We start from the raw sequence: 23,946 nt of genomic DNA on the forward strand, positions 1-23,946 counted from the left end.
CAGAGCCAGCCGCATGCAAAGCAACAACCAGAGCCAAGGGCCATGTTCTTCTAGGTGTTGGAGACCACGGGTTTAGGAGGTGCTGTCAAAGAAGCCTTGGTGAGTTGCTGCAGTGCATCTTGTAGATGGTACACACTGCAGGCATTGTGCACCGGTGGTGGAGGGAGTGAATGTTTAAGGTAGTGGATGGGGTGCCAATCAAGCAGGTTGCTTTGTCCTGAATGGTGTCGAGCTTCTCGAGTGTTGTTGGAGCTACACTCAGCCAGAACAGTGGAGAGTATGTCATCACACTCCTGACATGTGCCTTGTAGATGGTGGAAAAGCTTTGGGTAGTCAGAAGCAACATGCTCATTAAACAGTGCAGCTGCACAGTGGTCTGGAGATCCTGTGTAAGCCGCTCACCGGATTTTACATGGGAGAAACTGTGCAGGCGCAAAAATTTGAATGGGGCTGTGCGGCAAAAAATAAAATTACAGGAAACTTTGGATTATCCGGAGGTTATATGTCCAGAATACTCGATCTAACGGCAAAAATCAGGAGCCGTTTTTTAAGTTCTCGTTGCTTTTTTTTTCCCCCCCAGTCAGGCACTGCAAGGTCTGTAGCTATAGCAACAGCTTCAGCTAGAGATGCCTGCAGCTGCAGCTGACTGTTTTGAAGCTGTTGCTAAGCAACAGGGTTTGTTGATTCACACGGAGCTTTTCAGTTCTGTATGTTTCAACATTAACGCTGGTATGTCCAGCACTTTTGATGGTACGGCACCAGCTCGGTCCCGTCAGTGCCGGATATCAGAAAGTTTCCTGCACAAGGAACATTGGTCAGGAGGTGAGTCACTTGCTGCAGAATACCCAGCCTCTGACCTGCTCGTGTAACCACAGTATTTATGTGGCTGGTCCGGTTAAGTTTCTGGTCAATGGTGACCCCCCAGAATGTTGATGGTGGGGTATTCAGTGATGGTAATCCCACTAAATGTCAAAGGGAGGTGGCTAGACTCTCTCTTGTTGGAGATGGTCATTGTCTGGCACTTGTGTGGTGCAAATGTTACTCGCCACTTATCAGCCCAAGCCTGAATGTTATCAGGTCTTGCTTCATGCTGGCACAGACTGCTTCATTATCTGAGGAGTTGCAAATAGAACTGAACACTGCAATCATCAGCGAACATCCCCACTTCTGACCTTATGGTGGCGTGAAGGTCATTGATGAAGCAGCTGAAGATGGTTGGGCCTAGGACACTGCCATGAGGAACTCCTGCAGTGATGTCCTGGGGCTGAGATGATTGGCCTCCAACAACCACAACCATCTTCCTTTGTGCTGGGCATATCCCCAGCCAGTGGAGAGTTTTCCCCCCTAATTCCCATTGGCTTCAATTTTACTAGGGCTCCTTGATGCCACACTCGGTCAAATGCTGCCTTGATGTCAAGGCAATCACTCTCACCTCACCTCTAGAATTCAGCTCTTTTGTCCGTGTTTGGACCAAGGCTGTAATGAGGTCTGGAGTCGAATGGTCCTGGTGGAACCCAAACTGAGCACTGGTGAGCAGGTTATTGGTGAATAAATGCCGCCTAATAGCACTGTCGACGACACCTTCCATCACTTTGCCACTTATAACAGTGACTACAGTTCAGGAGTAACTTACTGGCTGTAAAGTGCTTTGGGATAGTCTGAGGATGTGAAAAATGCAATATAAATCCAAGTTCTTTCTTTGCTGGTCAGTTTAAATTGGGCTTATTACAAAAGCCGGCATCAATATGCTAATGTTTTTAATTGCAACCTTGTCCACCTGCTTCCTTAAGTCAAATGAATTAATCTCCAACAATAATTAGATGGATATTGCTGATACTCCAGATGGGAGTCCTTGGAGTGCAGACACTATTTGCGCCTTCGGTATGATTGGCAGCTTTACTTAATTTTGCAGGCTATATATTGAATTTACACTTTTCCTGGCAAACGGTATGGCTCAGAGAGCATGCTCCTATTTCACCAATTTTACCAAGGCCATCAAGAATATGGTCAGAGACATCAAAAGGGACGGGAAGAGATAAAGAACCTCACGTGAATCTACTGTATTACTGAAGAAATAGTTAAGTTCTGTAAATTACTGTAATTCTCTATCATTTACTTGCTACGATTAATCTGTTACTTTCAGTAAACCTGTTCCTTGGTTTATAGCCTAAGCCAGGGTCTGATCGTGTTTATTCTACCACTTTCCAAAACCTGAGAGATCATAGACATGGCTTCTGTCCTATCCAGTATAGGCTCAATGTAACAGGGGTTTATATCCAACTCTAGGTAACACTACACTGACAGATATTGTGCGTATAAAGTCACTCTGGCAAACAAGGAGCGAGAAATCACAGTGATGTTTAGGCGCTTAGTATGAGAGAAATAGCTGGGTAAAGCCCAAGGACATAACACCATCCCTTACCAATAATACCAGTCCTTTGATTAACAATTTGAAGTTACTTGCAGTTAATTTGTTGCAACATCTATTATAATATGGTAATTTTAACATGAGGTCAATTAATAACTGACTGACAATATTTAAAGATGTTTCTTCACTGATCTATTTTACCAATTCCAGTGTTGATGGTCATGAAATATTTATTTCTACAGAATGTCTGAGCTTAACGCTTACTATTGTCTCAAGATAAGTTGCCCAGTTACAAAATGTCTCCCAAGGAGTTGTAAACAGTTAAAAATAAGTACTGGTATAACAAATTTAAAATGGTTGGCAACTTGAGGGCAAGAGGGAAACTCAACTTCTCAGAACATAGCCAGTAAAATCTGAACCTGCAACCTAAACTGTCCTCAAGTATGAAAGGACTCCTTGCATATAATATGCCTCTGGGGAAGGAAAAAATATGTGTTAAGTAATCACAAAAGGCCAACTCCTGCTTGATAAGAGCATTCTCTGGTGATCCTGGTAAATTAAGAACTGAAGTTTGGGTCTTGCACAGTGGGCGACAACCTCGAAGCACACTGTCAATTTGCTGAGGCCAGTGACTGGGAAGACATTTATTTACTGGCTGTTCTCACCAATTGTCGTTGGCTACAGTTTGGTAGCTGAAGGCCCCAGCATCCCACTAAAACATGATCATCAACACCGGAACTGGTAAAATGGATCAGTAAAGTAAATTCTTTGAATCTTGTTAATTAGGGAAAGTCTTGCTCGAGCAACCTCATTGATTTTTTTGAAGAGGTAACAAAGAGAGTAGACAAGGGTAATGTAGTAGATGTTATTTATTTAGATTTTCAAAAGGCCTTCGATAAGAGAATGTGGAATCAGAGGACAAGTAGCAGAATGGATAGCTAGCTGACTTCAAGACAGAAAGCAGAGAGTGGGAGTAAAGGGTAGCTATTCACAGTGACAGGAGGTGGGTAGTGGCGTTCCACAAGGATCAGTGCTGGGACCTCTGTTGTTCACAATTTATATTAACGATTTAGACTTTGGAATCAAAAGCACAATTTCTAAATTTGTGGATGACACCAAATTGGCGGGGGGGGGGGGGGGTGGAGATAGTCAATACTAAGGAGGACTGCAACAAATTACAAGACGACATTAATACATTTGTAAAATGGACATATAATTAGCAAATGAATTTCAACACAGATAAATGTGAGGTATTACATTTTGGTAAGAAAAATAAGGAGGTTATAAGGATGATACCAGAAATGCGAGGGTATAAGGAAAGGATGAACTGGCTGGGTCTCTTTTCTCTTAGAGAGAGAAGGCTGAGGGGTGACCTAATAAAGGTCTTTAAAATTATGAAAGGTTTTGATAGAGTAGATAAAGAGTGTTTCCACTTGTGGGGAAGAGCAAAACTAAAGGCCTTCAATATAAGATAGTCACCAAGAAATCAAATAGGGAATTCAGAAGAAACTTCTTTACCCAAAGAGTGGTAAGAATGTGGAACTCACTACCACAGGGTGTGGTTGAAGCGAATAGTATAGACGCAGTTAAGGAGAGGCTAGATAAGCACATGAGGGAGAAGGGAATAGAGGGTTATGCTGGTAGAGTTAGATGAGGAAACACAGGAGGAGACTCAAGTGGAGCATAAACGTCAGCATGGACTGGTTGGGTCAAATGGCCTGTTTCTGTGCAATTATCCTATGTAATTGTTTATTGACCTCGTTAAAATTACCCTATTATACAAATTAACTGCAAGTAATTTCAAATTGTTAATCAAAGAACTGGTATTATTGATAAGGGATTATGTCATTGCACTGAATCTGGAGCAGGGATTGACATATCTAGAGATGCAGTTACACTCTGCGAGAACCTTACTTCCTTGGATTCTGGAATTCGGGGCTATATTGTACCAAGACGCTACTTGGTCACAACGTGCTGCTTAAAAGACAAACATCTATGATCGAATAGATAGATGTTAAAAAGATATTTAAAGGCTGGGAGATAGAGAGAGAGCGCGAGAGAGGCTGCGAGGCAGAGGGGTTTAGGGAAGGAATTGCAGAGCATAGGGTCAAGACAGTTGAATAGTGTGTATCTGATGGTGGTATGGAATGAGGGGAATTATACAGGACATAGGGAGGCTAGAGTTAAATTTGGGACAGGATATAACGGTAGAGGAAGTCACAGAGGTAAGGTGGTTCAAGGCCACAGACCGACTGGTAGCAAAGGACTAGGATTTTGAAGTCAATGCCTCAGAGGATAGGGAGCCAATGCAGACCGGTGAGGATTGGCGTGATGAGCAAATGAGACTTTGTGCGAGACAGTGGAACTTTGGATGAGTTGGAGTTTATGGAGGGTGCAGTTTGGGGGTCTGGTGAAGGCATTAGAAAAAACAAATCTGGAGATGACAACATCATAAACGAGAGTCTTGGCTGAAATGTGCAGTGCACAGAGGTGGATATAAGGGGGGCTAAATTCGGTTGATTGGCGCTAACTAGTGCCTGGGCATGGCGCCGCTAACGCCTCCCACGAAATTCAGCAGGAGGTTAGTGGCGGTGCGATCAGTTAGCGCTGCGCTAGCGGCGGCGACATCATCGCTGTGCGTAGCGCCCTGGCTGTAATATTGGGTGGCGCCCCCTGACTTACCGCCGGACGCTATGTCCACCGGGGTCAGGGGGGGCCTACCTGCGGCCGGGGCGGCGCTAGTTAAAGGGGAGGCGGCGGGCGGCCATTTTTGTTGCTGGCCGCCTGCCAACACCTGCCCCCGTGAAGCCGCCCCCCCCCCCCCCCGCGGGCTGCTGGCTGCTCTCCATGAGCCCAGCACTCCGAGTGCCGGGCTCATTTGCCGGCACTTCCGATCCCTGGTGGCCCAGCTGGGTGCCGGGACGCGCTACACCAGGCCCCTCCCCTTTAATAAGGGGAGGAAGGTCTGCAGTACCGCGGCGCGACGTGATATTGGCTCACAGTGCCCAAAGAGGGACGCAGGGCTGCCTGGGAAAATCGGCTGCGGGGGCGCTAACTTTTTCGGGGCACTACTCAATTTTTACCCCAAGGGGTCTTGGAGGGGACCAGGATATTTGATTGAGCTGAACACTGAGCATGCAGGCTGTCTTCGCCAGAGATGAAAGCCAGTGCCTGTATACATGTGTGGTCTAGCTGTGCATTTGTGTGTACCTGTTCTCTCTCCTGTTCCAGCTCCTCTGCTTCCATGCTCTGCTCAATTTCAGACAGTAATGATGTACTTGTTGGGCTCACACTGTGTAGACTCATCTCCTCATTCATTTCATCCACTTTCACTTGAAGCTGCCGGTGAGACATCCGTACTTCATGGAGTTCTAGCTGGTTCTGCCGTAACTATGAGACCAGAGCACAAGGCATAATATTAGAATTATTCCTGCATAAAAAGATGGTCCTTTTTCTGGACCTGATCAACACTTTTGTGACCCTCCCCCATATCCCTCTACTCACTTATGAATTAGGAATTGATCCAATTTCCTTTCGAATCTTTCCACAAAAGCATTATTTAAGTGACTAGATGTTTGATATACCTATCAATTCATCCAATGAAAAGCGACGAGTTAAGATAGTAACTATAGGTTTTTATTGGCTAAATAACAGAGCCCACCCTCGTGGGTGATTGGGTCCAACAAGGAGGAATACCAGCCAGTCGACCACCTTTATACCTGGGCAAGCAGGCGGAGTCATGGGCGGAGTCAGCTGTGGTCAGCCCAGGTATAACAGCGTGACAAGAGGTGACCTTGTGTAGTGATACACTATGGTTATCACTGTTTACACTGTTGTAACGATATAAACAGTGATAACCATAGTGTAACGATAAAAGTGGTTTACCACATTCATCCCTTGTTTAGATTTGAGTCCGGCGGGGTGAAGTGTGCTACCAGTTCGGGTATGTCAGTCTGTCCGGAGGCCTCGTAAGTCTCTCTGATCGGCGCAGCAGCGGCGGCGGTGATGCAGTATCCGATGTTAATGCTGGTGTCTGCGTGGTCGGCGAAGGCTCGTGGGGTTCCGGCATGCCGTCTACCTGGGGTGGATTTGGGGGGGGTGGTGGGGGGTAACGGTGGTGTCTCAGGGGTGCAAGGTCTCGTAAGGAGACTGTGTCCTCCCGCCCGTCTGGGTATGCCACATAGGCGTACTGGGGGTTGGCGTGCAGGAGGTCCACCCTCTCGACCAGGGGGTCCGTTTTATGGGCCCTCACGTGCTTTCGCAGCAAGACGGGCCCCGGAGAAGTCAGCCATGTTGGTAGCGAGGTTCCCGTAGTCGACTTCCTGGGGAAAACAAACATTCGTTCATGGGGGGTGGCGTTAATGGCCGTGCAAAGCAGTGACCGGATGGAATGCAGCGCTGCCGGGAGGACTTCCTGCCAGCGAGAGGTTGGCAGGCCCTTAGACTTTAAGGCTAAGAGAACGGCCTTCCAGACAGTCGCGTTCTCTCTTTCCACCTGGCCGTTCCCTCGGGGGTTGTAGCTGGTGGTCCTGCTTGCAGCAATGCCTCTCGCTAGTAGGAACTGGCGAAGTTCCTCGCTCATGAAGGATGAGCCCCAGTCGCTATGTATATAGTTCGGGAACCCGAACAAGGCGAAGAGGTCGTTCAGGCATTTGATGACCGTGGTACTGGTCATGTCTGGGCAGGGGAAGGCAAAGGGGAAACGGGAGTACTCATCAATGATGTTGAGGAAGTACACATTACGGTCAGAGGACGGGAGGGGCCCCTTAAAATCGATGCTCAAGCGCTCGAAGGGGCGGGTGGCCTTGATCAGGCTTGCTCTGTCCGGCCTAAAGAAATGCGGTTTGCATTCGGCACAGGTTTGGCAGTTCCTGGTCATGGTCCTGACCTCCTCGATGGAGTAGGGCAGGTTGCGGGCCTTAATGAAGTGGTAAAGTCTGGTGACCCCGGGGTGGCAGAGGTCGTTGTGGAGGGTCTGCAGTCTATCAATTTGCGCGTTGGCGCATGTACTTCGTGATAGAGCATCTGGGGGTTCGTTCAGTTTACCAGGTCGGTACAAGATATCATAATCATAGGTGGAGAGCTCGATTCTCCACCTCAAGATCTTGTCGTTCTTGATTTTGCCCCTCAGCTTGTTATTAAACATAAAAGCGACTGAACGCTGGTCGGTGAGGAGGGTAAATCGTTTGCCTGCCAGGTAATGCCTCCAGCGTCGTACTGCCTCCACGATCGCCTGGGCCTCCTTCTCGACCGAAGAGTGTCGGATCTCAGGGCCCTGGAGGGTCCTTGAGAAGAAGGCCACAGGTCTCCCCGCCTGGTTAAGGGTTGCTGCTAGGGCGAAGTCGGATGCATCGCTCTCCACTTGGAAAGGGATAGACTCATCCACCGCGTGCATTGTGGCCTTAGCAATGTCTCCCTTTATGAGGGAGAAGGCTGCGCACGCTTCTGCCGTCAGGGGGAAGGAGGTGGACTTCATGAGGGGTCTGGCTTTGTCCGCATAATTCGGCACCCATTGGGCATAGTAGGCGAAGAGCCCCAGGGTTCTCTTCAGCGCCTTTGGACAGTGGGGGAGGGGTAGCTCCATGAGGGGGCGCATTCTTTCGGGGTCGGGGCCGATGACCCCGTTCTCTACTACGCAGCCGAGGATGGCGAGACGCGAGGTGTTAAACACACATTTCTCCTTATTGTAAGTGAGGTTCAGCCGTTCGGCCGTACGGAGGAATTTCTCCAGATTAACATCGTGGTCCTGCCGGTCGCGGCCGCAGATGGTGACGTTATCTAGATAAGGGAACGTGGCCTGCAGCCCGTTCTGGTCAACCATCCGGTCCATCTCCCTTTGGAAGACCGAAACCCCGTTGGTGACGCCGAAGGGAACCCTAAGGAAGTGGTAGAGGCGGCCATTCGCCTCGAAGGCGGTATACTGGCGGTCCTCAGGGCGGATAGGGAGTTGGTGATAGGCCGACTTAAGGTCGATGGTGGAGAATACCCGGTACTGTGCAATCTGATTTGACCATATCAGATATGCGGGGAAGGGGGTATGCGTCCAGCTGGGTGTACCGGTTTATGGTTTGGCTGTAGTCGATGACCAGGTGGTTTTTATTGCCGGTCTTAACGACTACGACCTGGGCACGCCAGGGGCTGTTGCTCCTCTCGATGATGCCCTCCTTCAGGAGACGTTGCACCTCAGAGCTAATAAAAGCTCTGTCCCCGGCGCTGTACCGCCTGCTCTTGGTGGCGACGGGTTTACAGTCGCGGGTGAGGTTAGCGAACAGGGAGGGGGGCGGGACCTTGAGGGTGGATAGGCCGCAGGTGGTATGCGGTGGGCGGTTTAAAGGCTGCTGGTTGTCGACTGAGAGTGGGGGGGAGGGGTCCACCGTATGCCAGTGACACTTTGAAGGTGGGATTGGAAGTCCAGCCCTAGTAGGACGGCAGCGCAGAGCTGGGGCAGGACGAGGAGTTTAAAATTTTTATACTCCGTGCCCCTAACCGACAGGGTCACAACACAGTAGCCGCTGATGTCTGTAGAATGGGACCTCGACGCCATCGAGATCCGGTTGCGCGTTGGCTGGACAGTGAGGGAGTAGTGGCTCACCGTGTCTGGATGGATGAAACTCTCCGTGCTTCCGCTGTCGAACAGGAAGGTCGTGGCGTGGCCGTTTACTTTGATGTCCATCATGGACTTGGACAGGTGATGCGGGCGAGCTTGGTCCAGTGTGACGGAGGCTAGTGTATGGCTGAGCGAGCTGCGGGTGAGGCGGTGGTCGGGTCTGGAGGCAAGGTGGCGGTCGAGTGTGGTGGACAAAATGGCGGCGCCCACGAGGTTGAATAAAATGGCGGAGAAGATGGCCGCCCCCACAACTCACATGAGGCACTGCTGGTGTCGGTGGCCTTGATCAAAGATGGCCGCCCCCACGACTCACACGAGGGGATACTGGCATCTGTGGCCTTGATGAAAGATGGCCGCCCCCACAACTCACATGAGGCACTGCTGGCGTCTGTGGCTCTCCCCCTGCAGGCCTTAGCGAAGTGGCCTTTCTTGTGGCAATATGAGCAAGTCGCGTTTCTTGCAGGGCAGCGCGTCCTCGGGTGTTTCGCCTGGCCACAGAAGAAGCAGCCGGCGGCCCGATCGTGGGGCTCCGATGTTGCAGCCGGTACCGGGGGTGGCGGTCCCGATCGGTTCTGGGACGCCGACGCTGAGGTAGGTCCCAGAGGCGGCGGTGCGAGGGGTATTGCGGCCGGGGTCGGGCCGGAGTCCCAGGGCCGCGCAGCACAGTACCTGGAATACGCCTCGAGGTCCCGATGGGCCACTTCCAGAGAGCGAGCGAGGGCTGCAGTTGTATTCAGGTCGAGGTCCTTTGATTCGAGCAGTCTTTGCCGTGAGTAGTCGGACCGAAGGCCTTTCACGAAGGCATCGCGGATATTCCCTTCAGTATTTTCTGCAGCCGTTACAGCTTTAAAGTCACAGTCCCTGCCGAGTGTTTGTAGCGCCCGTAAAAATTCATCCACAGACTCTCCTGGCTGTTGCGAGCGGGATCTTAGGAGATGCCTGGCATACATAGAGTTTACCGGGCTCCGGTACTGCTCTTTCAGCAGGTTGAGGGCGTCCTCGTATGTAGTAAGGTCCTGGATGATTGCAAATACTTTAGGGCTCACTTGGGCGGTCAGAACTCTTAGTTTGGATCCCGGAGGCACGCCGGATTCTCCCAGGTAGGATTCGAAACAGCTCAGCCAGTGTTTGAAGTCGAGGGCTGAGTTCGCTGCCTGTGGGTTTAGATTCAGGTATGGTGGTCGGAGGGCTCGCAGCCAGGCAGGCTGCTGTGGCTGTTGTAGCTGGCCGTTTGGCTGGTCGTTTGGCTGCTCCGATCCACTCATTTCAAAATTTAGCCAATAAAATTGATATACCTATCAATTCATCCAATGAAAAGCGACGAGTTAAGATAGTAACTATAGGTTTTTATTGGCTAAATAACAGAGCCCACCCTCGTGGGTGATCGGGTCCAACAAGGAGGAATACCAGCCAGTCGACCACCTTTATACCTGGGCAAGCAGGCGGAGTCATGGGCGGAGTCAGCTGTGGTCAGCCCAGGTATAATAGCGTGACAAGAGGTGACCTTGTGTAGTGATACAACAGTGTAAACAGTGATAAGCATAGTGTAACGATATAAACAGTGATAACCATAGTGTAACGATAGTGAACGATAAAAGTGGTTTACCACAATGTTCTATAATATTTTACATCTTATTTTAATATTTGGCTTGTTATCCTTGGTTTACTTTTGCACTCAATTAACTTCATCTTTTATGATTCTTCTATTAACATAGAAGATAGGAGCAGGAGTAGGCCATTCAGCCCCTTGGGCCTGTTCTGCCATTTAATGAGATCATGGCTGATCACCCAAATTCAGTACCCTGTCCCTGCTTTCTCCCCATATCCCTTGATCCCTTTAGCCTTAGGAAAGATATCTAACTCCTTCTTGAATATATTTAATGAATTGGCCTCAATTGCCTTCTGTGGTAGAGAATTCCACAGGTTCACCACTCTCTGGGTGAAGAAATGTCTCCTCATCTCAGTCCTAAATGGCTTACCCCTTATCCTTAGACTGTGACCCCTGGTTCTGGACTCCCCCACCATCAGGAACATCCTTCCTGCATCTAGTCTGTCTAGTCCTGTCAGAATTTTATAAGTTTCATTGAGATCCCCTCTCATTCTTCTAAACTCCAGCGAATACAAGCCCAATCGACCCAATCTCTCTTCATACGTCATTTCTGCCATCCCAGGTATCAGCCTGGTGAATCTTCGCTGCACTCTCTCCATGGCAAGAACATCCTTCCTCAGATAAGGCGACCAAAACGAAACACAATACTCAAGGTGGGGTCTCAGCAAGGTCCTGTACAACTGCAGCAAGACATCCTTGCTCCTGTACTCGAATCCTCTCGCTGTGAAGGCCAACATACCATTTGCCTTCTTAACTGCCTGCTGCACCTGCATGCTTACCTTCAGCGACTGGTGCACAAGGACACCCAGGTCTCGTTGCACTTCCCCTACTCCCAATCTATTGCTGTTCAGATAATAATCTGCCTTCCTGTTTTTGCCACCAAAGTGGATAACCTTGCAATTATCCACATTATACTGCATCTGCCATGCATCTGCCCAATTACCCAACCTGTCCAAATCATACTGGAGTTTCTCTGCATCCTTCTCACAGCACACATGCCCACCCAGCTTTGTGTCATCTGCAAACTTGGAGATATTACATCTGGTTCCCTTGTCTAGATCATTAATAGATACCCAAGAACTGCAACCTACCCAGACACTGGTGGAAGAGCAGAAAGACAGTGATGATGAAGACACGCCGTCACTCGATTTCACACACGCAGCCACCAGTTTAGATACTGACGCTGCACATACTTTAGAGGATAGCATAGAGGCAGGATCTGCACGTGGTGAGACACTGGGTATAAGTGCGCCGCAGCCAGGCAGGGGGAAAGGATAGGTGGAGGTGTCAGCTCACCAGAGGACGAGGTCCCACACGACTTATGCTGCAGAGAACTCAGATGATGACTTTGACGGTCCAGGGTATAGAAAAATGCTGATGGGTGTACACACCAAAATGCTTGGTGCATTGGGAAGCCTGCCAGAAACCCTTGTGCAATGTCAAGGAGCATGGAGGAGTCCAGCACTAACTTGGCACGGGGCTTTGCGCAGAGCTTGGAGCCCATCCTTTCCAGCATGGAACTAGTGGCCAACTCCATCAACACACTTGTGGAACCAACCATGATGCAGTGTCTGATGTCTCAGCTGCCACTGCAGCACAAGCAGCAGCCAGCCAACATCGGAGTGCTGCAGTGGAAGCTCAGACTGCTGTCATCATGGGTCTGGATACCAGTATTCAAAGGGGCTTGCAGTGTGTCACAGCAGTTCAGCAATCTGTCCTCTAACAGAGTACTAGGATTGCTCAGGCACCGCCACGAGAGAGTGGCAGTGGCTCCATGGAACCTGCTGTCCTCGCTCCAGATTACAGCATTTGTGCCTGCACCCCTGCTACGCTGCCAGTGCCCTTGCTGTTGCCTGTCAGCAAGCCAGCCCAGACTATTGCCGCCCATGGTGAGATGGTGTAGTCTGAAGCCAGGCGTTCTAGGCCCAGAGATGATTGAGGTAGTCCTCCAAGGCCAGCTGCAGTCTGCTCCACTCAAAGGCAGCAGCCTTCCACTAGCCATGCTGGAGCCACTGGGGTAGCACTGCATAGGAGCACTAGGACAAGCAAAGGCCCATGGAAGACAGGCACTAAGAGAATGCACAAGGGTGAATAGTTTGGGGGAAAAATTGGCTCGTACCCCCTTTGCAGCGATAACTTTGGAATAGCGCCCCCACATCTGAAATTCAATGGTAGCACCACAAGCAGGAGGCGGGGCGCTACTGGAAGCGCTCCCCCTCCCTCTTGGGGTGCTCCCATTGAATATTGCGACACTATGTGCAACAGCGCCACGCGTGTCGGCACGTAGCACCGCAGTACTGCAGGCCTCGCCCCCTGATTAAAGGGGGGGGCCTAGCACAGCGCGCACCAGGGCCCTGCTGGACCACCGGGGAGCAGGGTGCCGGAAAAAAAGCCCAGCACTAAAGAGGAGTACCGGGCTGATGGATTGCGGCTGGCACCCCGCAGGAGGAGGCTAGAGGGGCCAGGTGCCGGCAGGCGGCCCAAAAAAAATGGTCGCCTGGAACCTGCCCTTTAATAACTGCTGCCCCGACTGCAAAAATGCCCCCCTGACCCTGTCGGACATAGCATCCGGTGGCAGGTCAGGGGGCGAAAGTCAAGTTTGTGTCGATGCGCGAGCGGGGTGTTGCGCATGGCGATGACATTATCACCGGAGGCGCAGCGCCGTGGGGCACTACCGGCGCCGCTAACCTCCCGCTGAATTTTACGGGAGGCGTTAGCGGCGCCGCGCCCGGGCACTAGTTGCTTTGCGCCCCGTTAGCACCCTCTTTATCTTTGTATGCAATATGGCATGATTTAATTTCTAAATTTGGATTGTAATGTGTATTTTGTGTTGGCTTTTATTTTTAATTGCAGGCAAGAGGACGCTGTGATGGTCAGTGACAGAGGGAAAGTTAGGAGTGTGGGACTGTTGGTGACTGAGGAATTGGGGTTGGTGGCTACTGGCATTGGACTTGAATTAGGTGTTCACGTACAGCCCGGGCAGAAAAGGGCTGTCTAGGTTGCAGCCTCCCTTCCTCGTCTTCCTTTTCCATCGCCTCCTCTACCGCCTCCTCGTGCTCCTGCTCCTCAGCTTCTCGCCTGATAAGTGGTGGCAAGGGCTGTTCCCTCATGATGGTAAGGTTGTGCAGCATGCACCACAAATTTTGAGACCCACTCAGCCGAGTACTGCAGGGCTCCTCCAGAGCAGTCAAGGCAGCGGAATCGTTGCTTCCGGACGCCAATGGTCTGCTCTATCAGATTTCTTGTGGCAGCATGGCTCTCATTGTATGCCTGGTGTGCACGTGTGCGTGAGTTGTGAACCGGTGTCATGAGCAATGTCGTCAACGGATAGCCCTTGTCGCCCAGTAGCCATCCTTAGGTTTGCTGTAGTGGCTGAAATACAGCTGGAACAGAAGTCTGCCGCAGAATGAATACATCATGACCACTGCCAGGATACTGGGCATTGACCCATGGTCGCACACCATCTGGATGTTGAGGGAATGGAATCCCTTTCGGTGCAGGTACATGGCAGAGTTGACATGAGGCGCATGCAAAACAATGTGCGTGCAGTCAAAGGCACCCTGTAGCATGGGAAAGCCTGCAATCCTTGCAAACCCTTGTACTCACTCCGCCTGCTTCTCACTGGCAAGAGGGAATGAAATGAAGTTATCTGACATTACATAGAAAGCCTCAGTGAACTCCCTTATGCAGCAGTGCACTGCAAACTGCAAGATGTTGGTAATACCTCCAGCAACAGCTTGCCCTGTTCTGAGGTTGGAGATTTCAGTGACGACCTCCTTAGTGAAGTCGAAGTCCTCCTCCTCCTCCTCGACTCCCACCTCCTCGATCCAGTCATGCTCAATTCCAAGAGGAAGGCCTACTAGGCCACACATGCCTGGGAGCAACTGGTTTGTGCAGAAGCCTTGAAGTCAGCAAAAAGTCCTTCAGCACCTGCCACACCATAGACTTTTGAAACTTGAAACAACAATGGAAAACACCAAAAATGTGTAGAATTATAGCAACAGCTAGAAGAAAGAAACCAACAACTAACGTGTAAGTAGTTCATGATTCCTTTAAATAGTGCTGGCGGGGGGTCCTTCATGCTGCTTAACGTCGTGTTCAGCTGTGCAAGGTAAAGAGAGGGCATTGGCTGGAGGGTGGAGTTCCAAAATGGCAGCGCTGGCGTCAAATCAGTGTTGCATACTGATTGATGTCATAATCTGCCTGCTCTGCATGCTTCGAGCGGACGTTAGGTGCGCACGCGCTAACCCCGTTACCAATATGGCATCTGCCGCACTTCACGTCAGAGGCGCGCGCACTGTGGACACCATTTTGGAACACTAAGGGGCCTCGTAGCGGCCCAAAAAGCGGCTTTACCGAGCCCAATTGCGCCCCCGGTGTCTGTTGCCTGCCAAATTAATTCTAATAAAGCTAATTATTAATAAACCATTGCTTCAATGGATCGTGTCATTCCCCAGCATAAAACCCATTCGATACTGTAACATTGTGATTGAAAAAAAATAGATAATCATCAATTTTGCAATAAACAAAGTCAACAGATAGGAAGCACGTAAATTGTAACTGTATAACAGCATAGACCACAACACCCAGAAGTATAGCCCCACCTGCCCGAGAGAATAAGTAATAGTACTGCAGTTACCAGGGCCCATATCTATTTCAGGAAAAAAAAACACTTACAGCTGGTATACACATGTACCCCAGGGAAACTATTCGAGATGGTCTATTTCCAGTTCAACCCAACCTATATGTTTACATCCTTTCCCAGATGCCATGAAACAGGTCTGCTTTACCACTTGTAAGACTAGCATTCCAAATTAGTATGGTTCCTCACAAAATGTTCTAAGTAACTAAGGAAAGGTGACTCTTTAGATTGCCAGCCCAATATTATTAGGTACTTTGCCTTAGTTAAGGTCTTGCAGCAAGTTAAGGTATAGCAAGGATAATTCAAAGAGTAGGCCCATTAAACAAATCTTCAGATGTGGTATTAGAAGATGCCATCACACAAGTGATTAGGCCAGAAGGGGACTACCTTAAAACAGTGCTAAAGGATATTTATTCTTGTCTCCCCTCACACATCGTAACCAATGCTAGTGATATGCCAAATGGTCCATATGTCCCATCCAGTTAGGAATTAAATAAACTCTGTGTATGACTTTAAGTTGTATTAACCTTAACTGGACATGATAGGATATCATAGCAATTATTATGGTACTGCTTAGCAATCATTCTTAGAATATTCTATCAAGGATTAATGCCCTCGATACAACCAGATCATATAAATAGATTATTTACCAACGATCAGTATTGTCTATATGCAATTTTGTTAGATGAAGAGTCCAAGTCATGTTTGACTATAAATACTCCCCGAGGCCTATATCAGTTCAATAGGCTACCATTTGGAGTGTCTTCTGCCCCCGACATATTCCAGGGGGTGATGAACCAATTTTTGCAAGGGATTAAAGGAGTAGTGTGTTATTTGGATGACATACTCATTTCAGCACCAAACAGGCAAATCTATGATGAGGTTTTGAATGAAGTGCTCAAACGGCTAGAGAAGCACAGAGTACGAGTGACAGCTCAAGTGTGATTTGTTTCAAAACTCAGTGGAGTACTTAGGGCACAGAGTAGACAAAGATGGTTTACATCCAACCAAGGGAAAGCTGGATGCAATCAGAAATGCACCCACTCCTAAGAATGTCTCTGAACTTCAATCATTTTTGGGTCTTTTGAATTATTATGGAAAGTTCCTACCAAACTTGGCTACATTGTTATATCCACTGAATAAGTTGTTGAGAAAACAGGTCCCTTGGAATTAGTCAAAAGAATGTGACACAGCATTCACAGGAGGAAAAATTCAGTTGGTTGCGCCTCCCATTAGCGCCTTAAGAGGGCGCTAATGGGACGCAAACCAACTAGCGCCCGGGCGCGGCACTGCCCATGCCTCCCGCAAAATTCAGCAGGAGGTTAGTGGTGGCGCTAACCGGTAGCGCTCTGCAGCGCTGCGCCACTGGCGATGCCATAATTGGCGTCGCAGCGCCCCGCTCATGCCCTGGTCACGATCTTCGGGAGCGCCCCCTGACTTACCGCCGGACGCTATGTCCGACAGGGTCAGGGAGGCGTACCTGCGGCCGGGGAGGCGCAATTTAAAGGAGGTGCGGGTTGGCCATTTTTGTTGCTGGCCGCCTGCCGGCACCTGCCTGCGCTCCCGTCCCAGACCTCCTGAAATGTCCCCCCCCCCCCCCCGCGGAGTGCTGGCTGCGCTCCAAGAGCCCGGCACTTCTCTTGAGTGCCGGGCTCTTTTGCCTGCATTCCTGATCCCCGGGGGCCCAGCTGGGCCCCAGGTCGCTCTGCACAAGGCTCCTCCCCTTTAAGAAGGGTAGGAAGGCCTGCAATACCGCGACGTGCCGCAGCGTGTGGCGCTGCAGCACATAACGCCGCAATATTGACTCACAGCGCCCCAAGAGGGATGCGGGGCGCTTCCAGTAGCGTCCCGCTTCCCTCTTGGGGCGCAACCACTCAATTTCTGGCGCGGGGATGCTAATTTTTCCTGGGGCGCTACTTTTAGCACCCCGGCAAAGTTAGAATTGGGGCGCTACTCAATTTTTAGCCCAAAGAGTTTAAAAGCCAGTTAGTAGAGAGTACCATGTTAGTTCATTATGATGTATCTAAGGAGATCAAGGAGGTGTGATGCCTCTCTGTACGGAGTTGGGGTAGTGATCTCTCATGTACTAGATAATGGGGAGGAGAGACCAATTGCTTTTCTTCACGCACTCTCAGTGCCAGTGAGCGGAATTATGCGCAGATCGAAAGGGAAGCTTTGTCATTGATTTTTGAGGTCAAGAAGTTTCACAAATACTTGTTTGGTCATAAGTTTACCAAAGTTACTGACCATAAGCCCCTGACAGCAATTCTCAATCCAAAGTCCTCAGTTCCAACCTTAGCTGCAGCCCAAATGCAGAGATGGGCTTTGATTTTGTCAGCGTATATGTATGGTGAGTACAGATGATCAGAGTAATGCTGATGCGATGTCCAGGTTGCCATCCCCATCACAAGTTACACCCAATAGGGAAGAAGTGTCCTATTTCTCATACATTGATGAGCTGCCAGGCGCAGCTGAAGAGATTGGTAGGACAACCAATCGTGACCCAATTATGTCAAAGGTGTATGATTACATAGCAAATGGATGGTCAAACCAGGTATCAGAGGAAGATATCCATCCATACTTCGTTTGTAGGAATGAATCGTCAGTGGATAAAGATTGTATCATGTGGGGAACAAGAGTGGTTATCTTAAATAGGTTCAGGTCTAAATTGTTAGGAGATCTTCATGGCCAGCACATCTGGAAATGTGCTTGACCAAGAGCTTTGCATGCAGTTACTTATGGTGGCCAGGTTTAGATAAAGAGATAGAGTACATAGTCAGTCAGTGCACAAAATGTTAATCGGTGAGCAAAAAAACACCATCAGTACCATTACAGCCAAGGAAATGGCCTCCCAGGGTGTGGCAAAGGTTACATGTAGATGTTGCTGAGCTCAAAGACAGCAATTGTTCATAGTGATAGTCACTCGAAGTGGGTAGAGGTGTTTCCGACACATAACAACAAGCAAAACACTAGACAATTTGCAAAGATTGTTTCCTTCATACAGCCTCCCAGAAGAAATTGTGTCTGATAATGGGCCGCAATTTTGTTCAGAAGAGCAGAAACGGTGTGAAACATACCAAAGTTCCACTGTACCACCCTGCTTCAAATGGTGCAGCAGAGCACAGTACAAATTGTCAAACATACCCTCATCAAGCAAATGTTGGATCCAAATCCAAAGAAATATCAGTTGTCATTGGACCACAAACAGGCAAATTTTCTGATTACCTATCGGAATACTCCTCATACCACTACTGGTAGAAAACCAGCAGAGTTGTTTTAAAAAATGACAGCCACGAACCAGGTTCTCATTGTTAAAGTCAAACTTGTCATAGTAGAAGAGAAACAATCAAGGCAGAGAGAGAGTTGTGATAAAGGTGGAGTTAGAGAGAGAAGTGTGAAGTTGAACCAGAAGGTTAGAGTGAAGAACCATAAATGGTTAAAATGGTTACCAGGAAGAGTAGTGAAGATATGTGGCCCTCACACATATTTGGTCAAGATGTTTGATCATGGAAAGATTAGGTTTGTTCACATTGATCATATCTTACCGACAGATGTGGAAGGAGTTGAAAGCTGCGATGATTCAATTTATTCTGATGAGTCAGATAGTCTTGTTACAAATAGAGTCCCCTCCCTCACCTCTTTTTCTGGTACACTGATGACTGTATCGCTGCCGTTTCCTGCTAGCGCCCTGAACTGGAAAATTTCATTCACTTTGCTTCCAATATCCACCAGTCCCCTCACCTTCACATGGTCCATCTCTGACTCTTCCTTACCCTTCCTCGACTTCTCTGTCTCGGGGATAGTCAGCATGGCTTTGTCAAGGGTAAATCATGTCTGACCAATCTGATTGAATTTTTCGAGGGGGTGACTAGGTGTGTGGATGAGGGAAATGCTGTGGATGTGGTTTACATGGATTTCAGTAAAGCTTTTGACAAAGTCCCGCATAGGAGACTGGTCAAGAAGGTAAGAGCCCATGGGATCCAGGGTGCCTTGGCGCGTTGGATCCTAAACTGGCTGAGTGGCAGGAGGCAGAGGGTGATGGTCGAAGGTTGCTTTTGTGACTGGAAGCCTGTGTCCAATGGGGTACCTCAGGGATCGGTGCTGGGACCCTTGCTGTTTGTGATCTACATAAATGATTTGGATGAGAATGTAAAAGGTATGATCAGTAAGTTTGCAGATGACAGGAAAATTGGTGGGGTGGTAAATTGCGAGGAGGAAAGCCTCAGGCTACAGGACAATATAAACGGGTTGGTCAGATGGGCGGAAAAGTGGCAAATGGAATTTAACCCTGAAAAGTGCGAGGTGATGCATTTTGGACGGACAAATAAGGCAAGGGAATACACAATGAGTGGTAGGACCCTAGGAAGTACAGAGGGTCAGAGGGACCTTGGTGTACGTGTACATAGATCCCTGAAGGCAGCGGAACAGGTAGATAAGGTGGTTAAAAAGGCATATGGGATACTTATATTCTATGCCTCGGCTAATGAAGGCAAGAGCAGGGAGGTTATGATGGAGCTGTACAAAACGCTGGTGAGGCCACAGCTGGAGTACTGTGTGCAGTTCTGGTCGCCTCACTATAGGAAGGATGTGATTGCTTTGGAGAGGGTGCAGAGAAGATTCACCAGGATGTTACCTGGGATGGAGCGCCTCAGCTATGAAGAAAGACTAAACAGGCTGGGGTTGTTTTCCTTGGAGCAACGAAGTCTGAGGGGGGACCTGATTGAGGTGTACAAAATGATGAGGGGCATAGATAGATTCAAGGTAAGGGGCAGGAGGTTTGGAGGGGATTTGAGGAGGAACTTTTTCACCCAGAGGGTGGTTGGAATCTGGAACTCACTGCCTGAAAGGGTGGTAGAGGCAGGAACCCTCATAACATTCAAGAAGCATTTGGATGAGCACTTGAAATGCCATTGCATACAAGGCTATGGACCAAATGCTGGAAAATGGGATTAGACTGGACAGGGATTGATGGTCGGCGCAGACACGATGGGCCGAAGGGCCTCTTTCTGTGCTGTATAACTCTATGACTCTATATATTGTGAATAGCTGGGGTCCTAGCAACGATTCCTGTGGTACCCCACTAGTCACTGCCTGCCACTTGGAAAAAGACCCGTTTATTCCAACTCTTTGCTTCCGGTCTGCCAATCAGTTCTCTATCCAAGTCAGTATCTTGCCCCCAATCCCATGTGCTTTAACTTTGCACACTAATCTCTTATGCGGGAACTTTCGAAAGCCTTCTGAAAGTCCAAATACACCACATCCACTGGTTCTCCCTTATCTATTCTACCAGTTACATCCTCAAAAAAATTCCAGTGGATTAGTCAAGCATGATTTACCTTTTGTAAATCCATGTTGACTTTGTCCGATCCTGTCACTGTTTTCCAAGTGCTCTGCTATTACATCTTTTATAATGGACTCTAGCATTTTCCCCACTACCGATGTCAGGCTTACTGGTCTATAATTCCCCTTTTCTCTCTACCACCTTTTTTAAATAGTGGGGTTACATTGGCACAGTTCCCATGGATTGGAGAATAGCTAGAGTCTATAGAATTTTGAAAGATGACCAGCAATCCATCTAATATTTCTAGGGCCACTTCCTTAAGTACCCCAGGATGTAGATTATCAGGCCCCGGGGATTTAATCGGCCTTCAATCCCATCAATTTCCCGAACACAATTTCCCTACAAATACTGATTTCATTCAATTCCTCCCTCTCATTAGACCCTATGTTCCCCAACATCTCTGGGAGGTTATTTGTGTCCTCCTTTGTGAAGACATTACCAAAGTATGTATTTAATTGGTCTGCCATTTCTTTGTTCCCCATTATAAATTCCCCTTATTCTAACTGCAAGGGACCTATGCTTGACTTCACCAATCTTTTTCTCTTCACATATCTATAGAAGCTTTTACAGTCAGTTTTTATGTTCCCTGCAAGCTTACTCTCGTATTCTATTTTCCCCCTGTAATGTATATACCTTTATTAAGGGGGGGAACTATCTTTTACAGCTCATGTATACTGCAGTACCAGCAGTGACCACACCTGTATATAGCACTGAGTAGTAATCTGTACAGATCAGTTCCCGTGTGAGTCACGTTGAGTAAACACCTGTTGTACCGTTCTCCTGCAGTCTGTGTCTTATTATACACGGACACAACATTGGCGACAAGGCAAGTTCGAACCTACCTGCAACTCTGCATCACCTCCCAGGGATTCGTTCTTGGAGATCAGTGGATTGGAGGTCAAGGCCAGAGACTCGGGCGTTGACCACGGGCAACCGCCCAGTCATCCAGCAGAGACTCGAGAATTGCGGGGGAGGCTGTCGAGAGCCAGGCTTGGCTTTCCAGTCGAGGTGGTCCAGCGAAACAGGCTGGCAACAGGTAGTGCGCAGACCCTTCCCGGACAGCGGCGGGCTAGAGCCCGACCGAGCGGCACAGCAAAGGGCCGAGCAGCGTCGACGGGGGAGAGAGAGAGGGCAGAGCGCACAGGGCGCAGCCGGTGTTCAGGGGCCGAGCAGCGTCGAAGAGAGGGAGAGAGAGACGCGCAGAAACCCGTGAGGCGCCGCCATTGCCACGAGGACCGCCGAGAGCGGCGTTGGCAGCAGCGCAGGAGAAGCGCGCGAAACCTACAGGGCGCTGCCATTGCCACGAGAACAGCTGGGAGCAGCGTTGGCAGCAGGGGAGGAAAGAAAGCGCGGGAGATGCCATTTTAAATCACACCCAAAATGCCAAAGAGTGGCAGTATCACCGCATTTGACAATGAAGTCGAAGATTGGACTACATATGTCAAACGAATAGAGGTATACTGCAAGGCAAATGAGGGGTCAGATGACAAGAAAGCGTCGGTATTGTTAAATTTAATGGGTGCAAAGACGTATGGGTTATTACGAAATCTAGTAACCCCAACGAAGCCAATGGAAAAGAGTTTTGAAGACATAGTAACGATACTACAGGAACATTTCAAGTTTCACAAACGGAACCAGCATAAGGATGAAAGCAATGTTGATTATTTAACAGAACTGTGCAAACTATCGAAACACTGCCAGTTTGGAGCAGGACTGGCAGATACCTTAAGTGACAAGTTTGTGTGTGGGCTTCAAAGTGAAGGAACCCAGAAACGGCTTTTATCTGAAAAGGACCTTACGCTGGAAAAGGCTTTCATATGAAGCAGCAGCACGGGGCGCTGCAGAGATACAACAGAGACCGCAAGAATATGGCATAAACAAAATGTCATATGGAACAGAGAAGTGCTATCGCTGCGGCAGAACAACACATGACCAGAATGATTGCTGGTTCAAAGACAAAGTGTGCAGACAGTGTGGAAAAGTAGGACACATAGCACGAGTCTGCAGGTCGGGAAAGAAAACCAGCAATAAGAAACCTACCAAAGAAAAGTACAAGAAAGTACATAAGATGACGGAGAATAGTTCAGACGAACAAAAGAGTGATAACGACTCCGAAAGCAGGGAACGGAGTTGTCTGAAACTACATAATGTGATCACAACGGAGGATCACCGAACCATTTGGGTCACTCTCAAGATAGCAGGAGTCCAGGTAAAGATGGAATTGGACACAGGATCAGCCCTAACAGTCATAAACCGACGGGACTACGAGCGGCTATTCTCACACATACCCTTGAGAGACACAAAAATTATTTTGAAGACGTACACGGGGCAAAAAGTCTACCCCAAAGGAAAAATAAGGGTGACCGTTATATATAACGGTAAGGAAACACCAAAACTAGACCTGTATATATTGCAAGATGGAGGACCACCATTACTGGGACGTGAATGGATCCGGAAAATACAACTGGATTGGCATTCCATACAGGCACTGACTGTGGCTGACAAAAAGGATGACGACGTCACACCTGGGCGGCTGTCAAAGTTCCTAACTGACACGAAAGAAGTGTTCCAGCAAGGACTCGGAACACTAAAAGGCATGACAGCGACGATTAAAATTGAAGAAAACGCAAGCCCAAAATTTTTTAAGGCCAGACCGGTACCTTATGCGATCCGCCCTGCCGTCGAAGCAGAGCTAGAGAGTCTGGAACATTCAGGTGTACTGTCCAAGGTAGACTGGAGCGAGTGGGCTACACCCATCATCCCTGTGATGAAAAAGTCGTTGAGCAGCACGCCTGGGGAACCAAGGAAGGTTCGCATCTGTGGGGACTTTAAGGTAACAGTGAACCCGGTCCTTCACACCGTACAATATCCACTTCCGCGGATTGAAGATATTTTCGCCTCGCTATCTGGAGGGAAACGCTTCACTAAGATTGATCTGGCCCAGGCGTATCTGCAAATGGAGGTAGAAGAAGCATCAGAAAAATACCTCACAATCAACACCCATAAAGGTCTCTACCAATACAACCGGCTGGTATTCAGGGTAGCATCAGCTCCGGCTATTTGGCAGAGGGCAATGGAACAAGTCCTGCAAGGGATCCCAGGGACCCAGTGTTATTTGGACGACATCCTGGTCACGGGCGAAAATGACAGTGATCACCTTGCCAACCTGGAGCAGGTGCTCACTAGATTGCAGGAATATGGGCTCCGAGCTAACCGCCCCAAATGCGAGTTTTTTAGAAAACAGATCTCGTATTGTGGCCACGTTATCGATAAAGAGGGGTTACATAAATCCCCAGAGAAGATTGAGGCAGTAGTCAAGGCTCCAGCACCGGAAAATGTGTCACAACTGAGGTCGTTCCTCGGGCTGGTAAACTACTAC

General features: G+C 48.8%; 1 protein-coding gene and 1 long non-coding RNA gene across 2 annotated transcripts in view; one reads left to right on the top strand and one right to left on the bottom strand.

The window, feature by feature from the left end:
* Positions 1 to 23,946, top strand: part of LOC147104517 (uncharacterized) — a 111,867-nt gene that overhangs the window by 26,100 nt on the left and 61,821 nt on the right. The gene's annotated exons all lie outside the window — the stretch shown is intronic.
* The window catches only part of LOC147104518 (BICD family-like cargo adapter 1), a 103,430-nt gene that overhangs the window by 22,387 nt on the left and 57,097 nt on the right, over positions 1 to 23,946 (bottom strand). Inside the window, exon 5 of the mRNA XM_085961878.1 lies at positions 5,579 to 5,758. Within this exon, the coding sequence (XP_085818004.1) occupies positions 5,579 to 5,758 (180 nt within the window). The remainder of the gene's footprint in view (positions 1 to 5,578; positions 5,759 to 23,946) is intronic.

The sequence above is a fragment of the Somniosus microcephalus genome, chromosome 19 (genome assembly GCF_052327205.1).
Source record: "Somniosus microcephalus isolate GS21.2 chromosome 19, FLI_Smic_1.0, whole genome shotgun sequence".
NCBI classification, from domain to species: domain Eukaryota; kingdom Metazoa; phylum Chordata; class Chondrichthyes; order Squaliformes; family Somniosidae; genus Somniosus; species Somniosus microcephalus.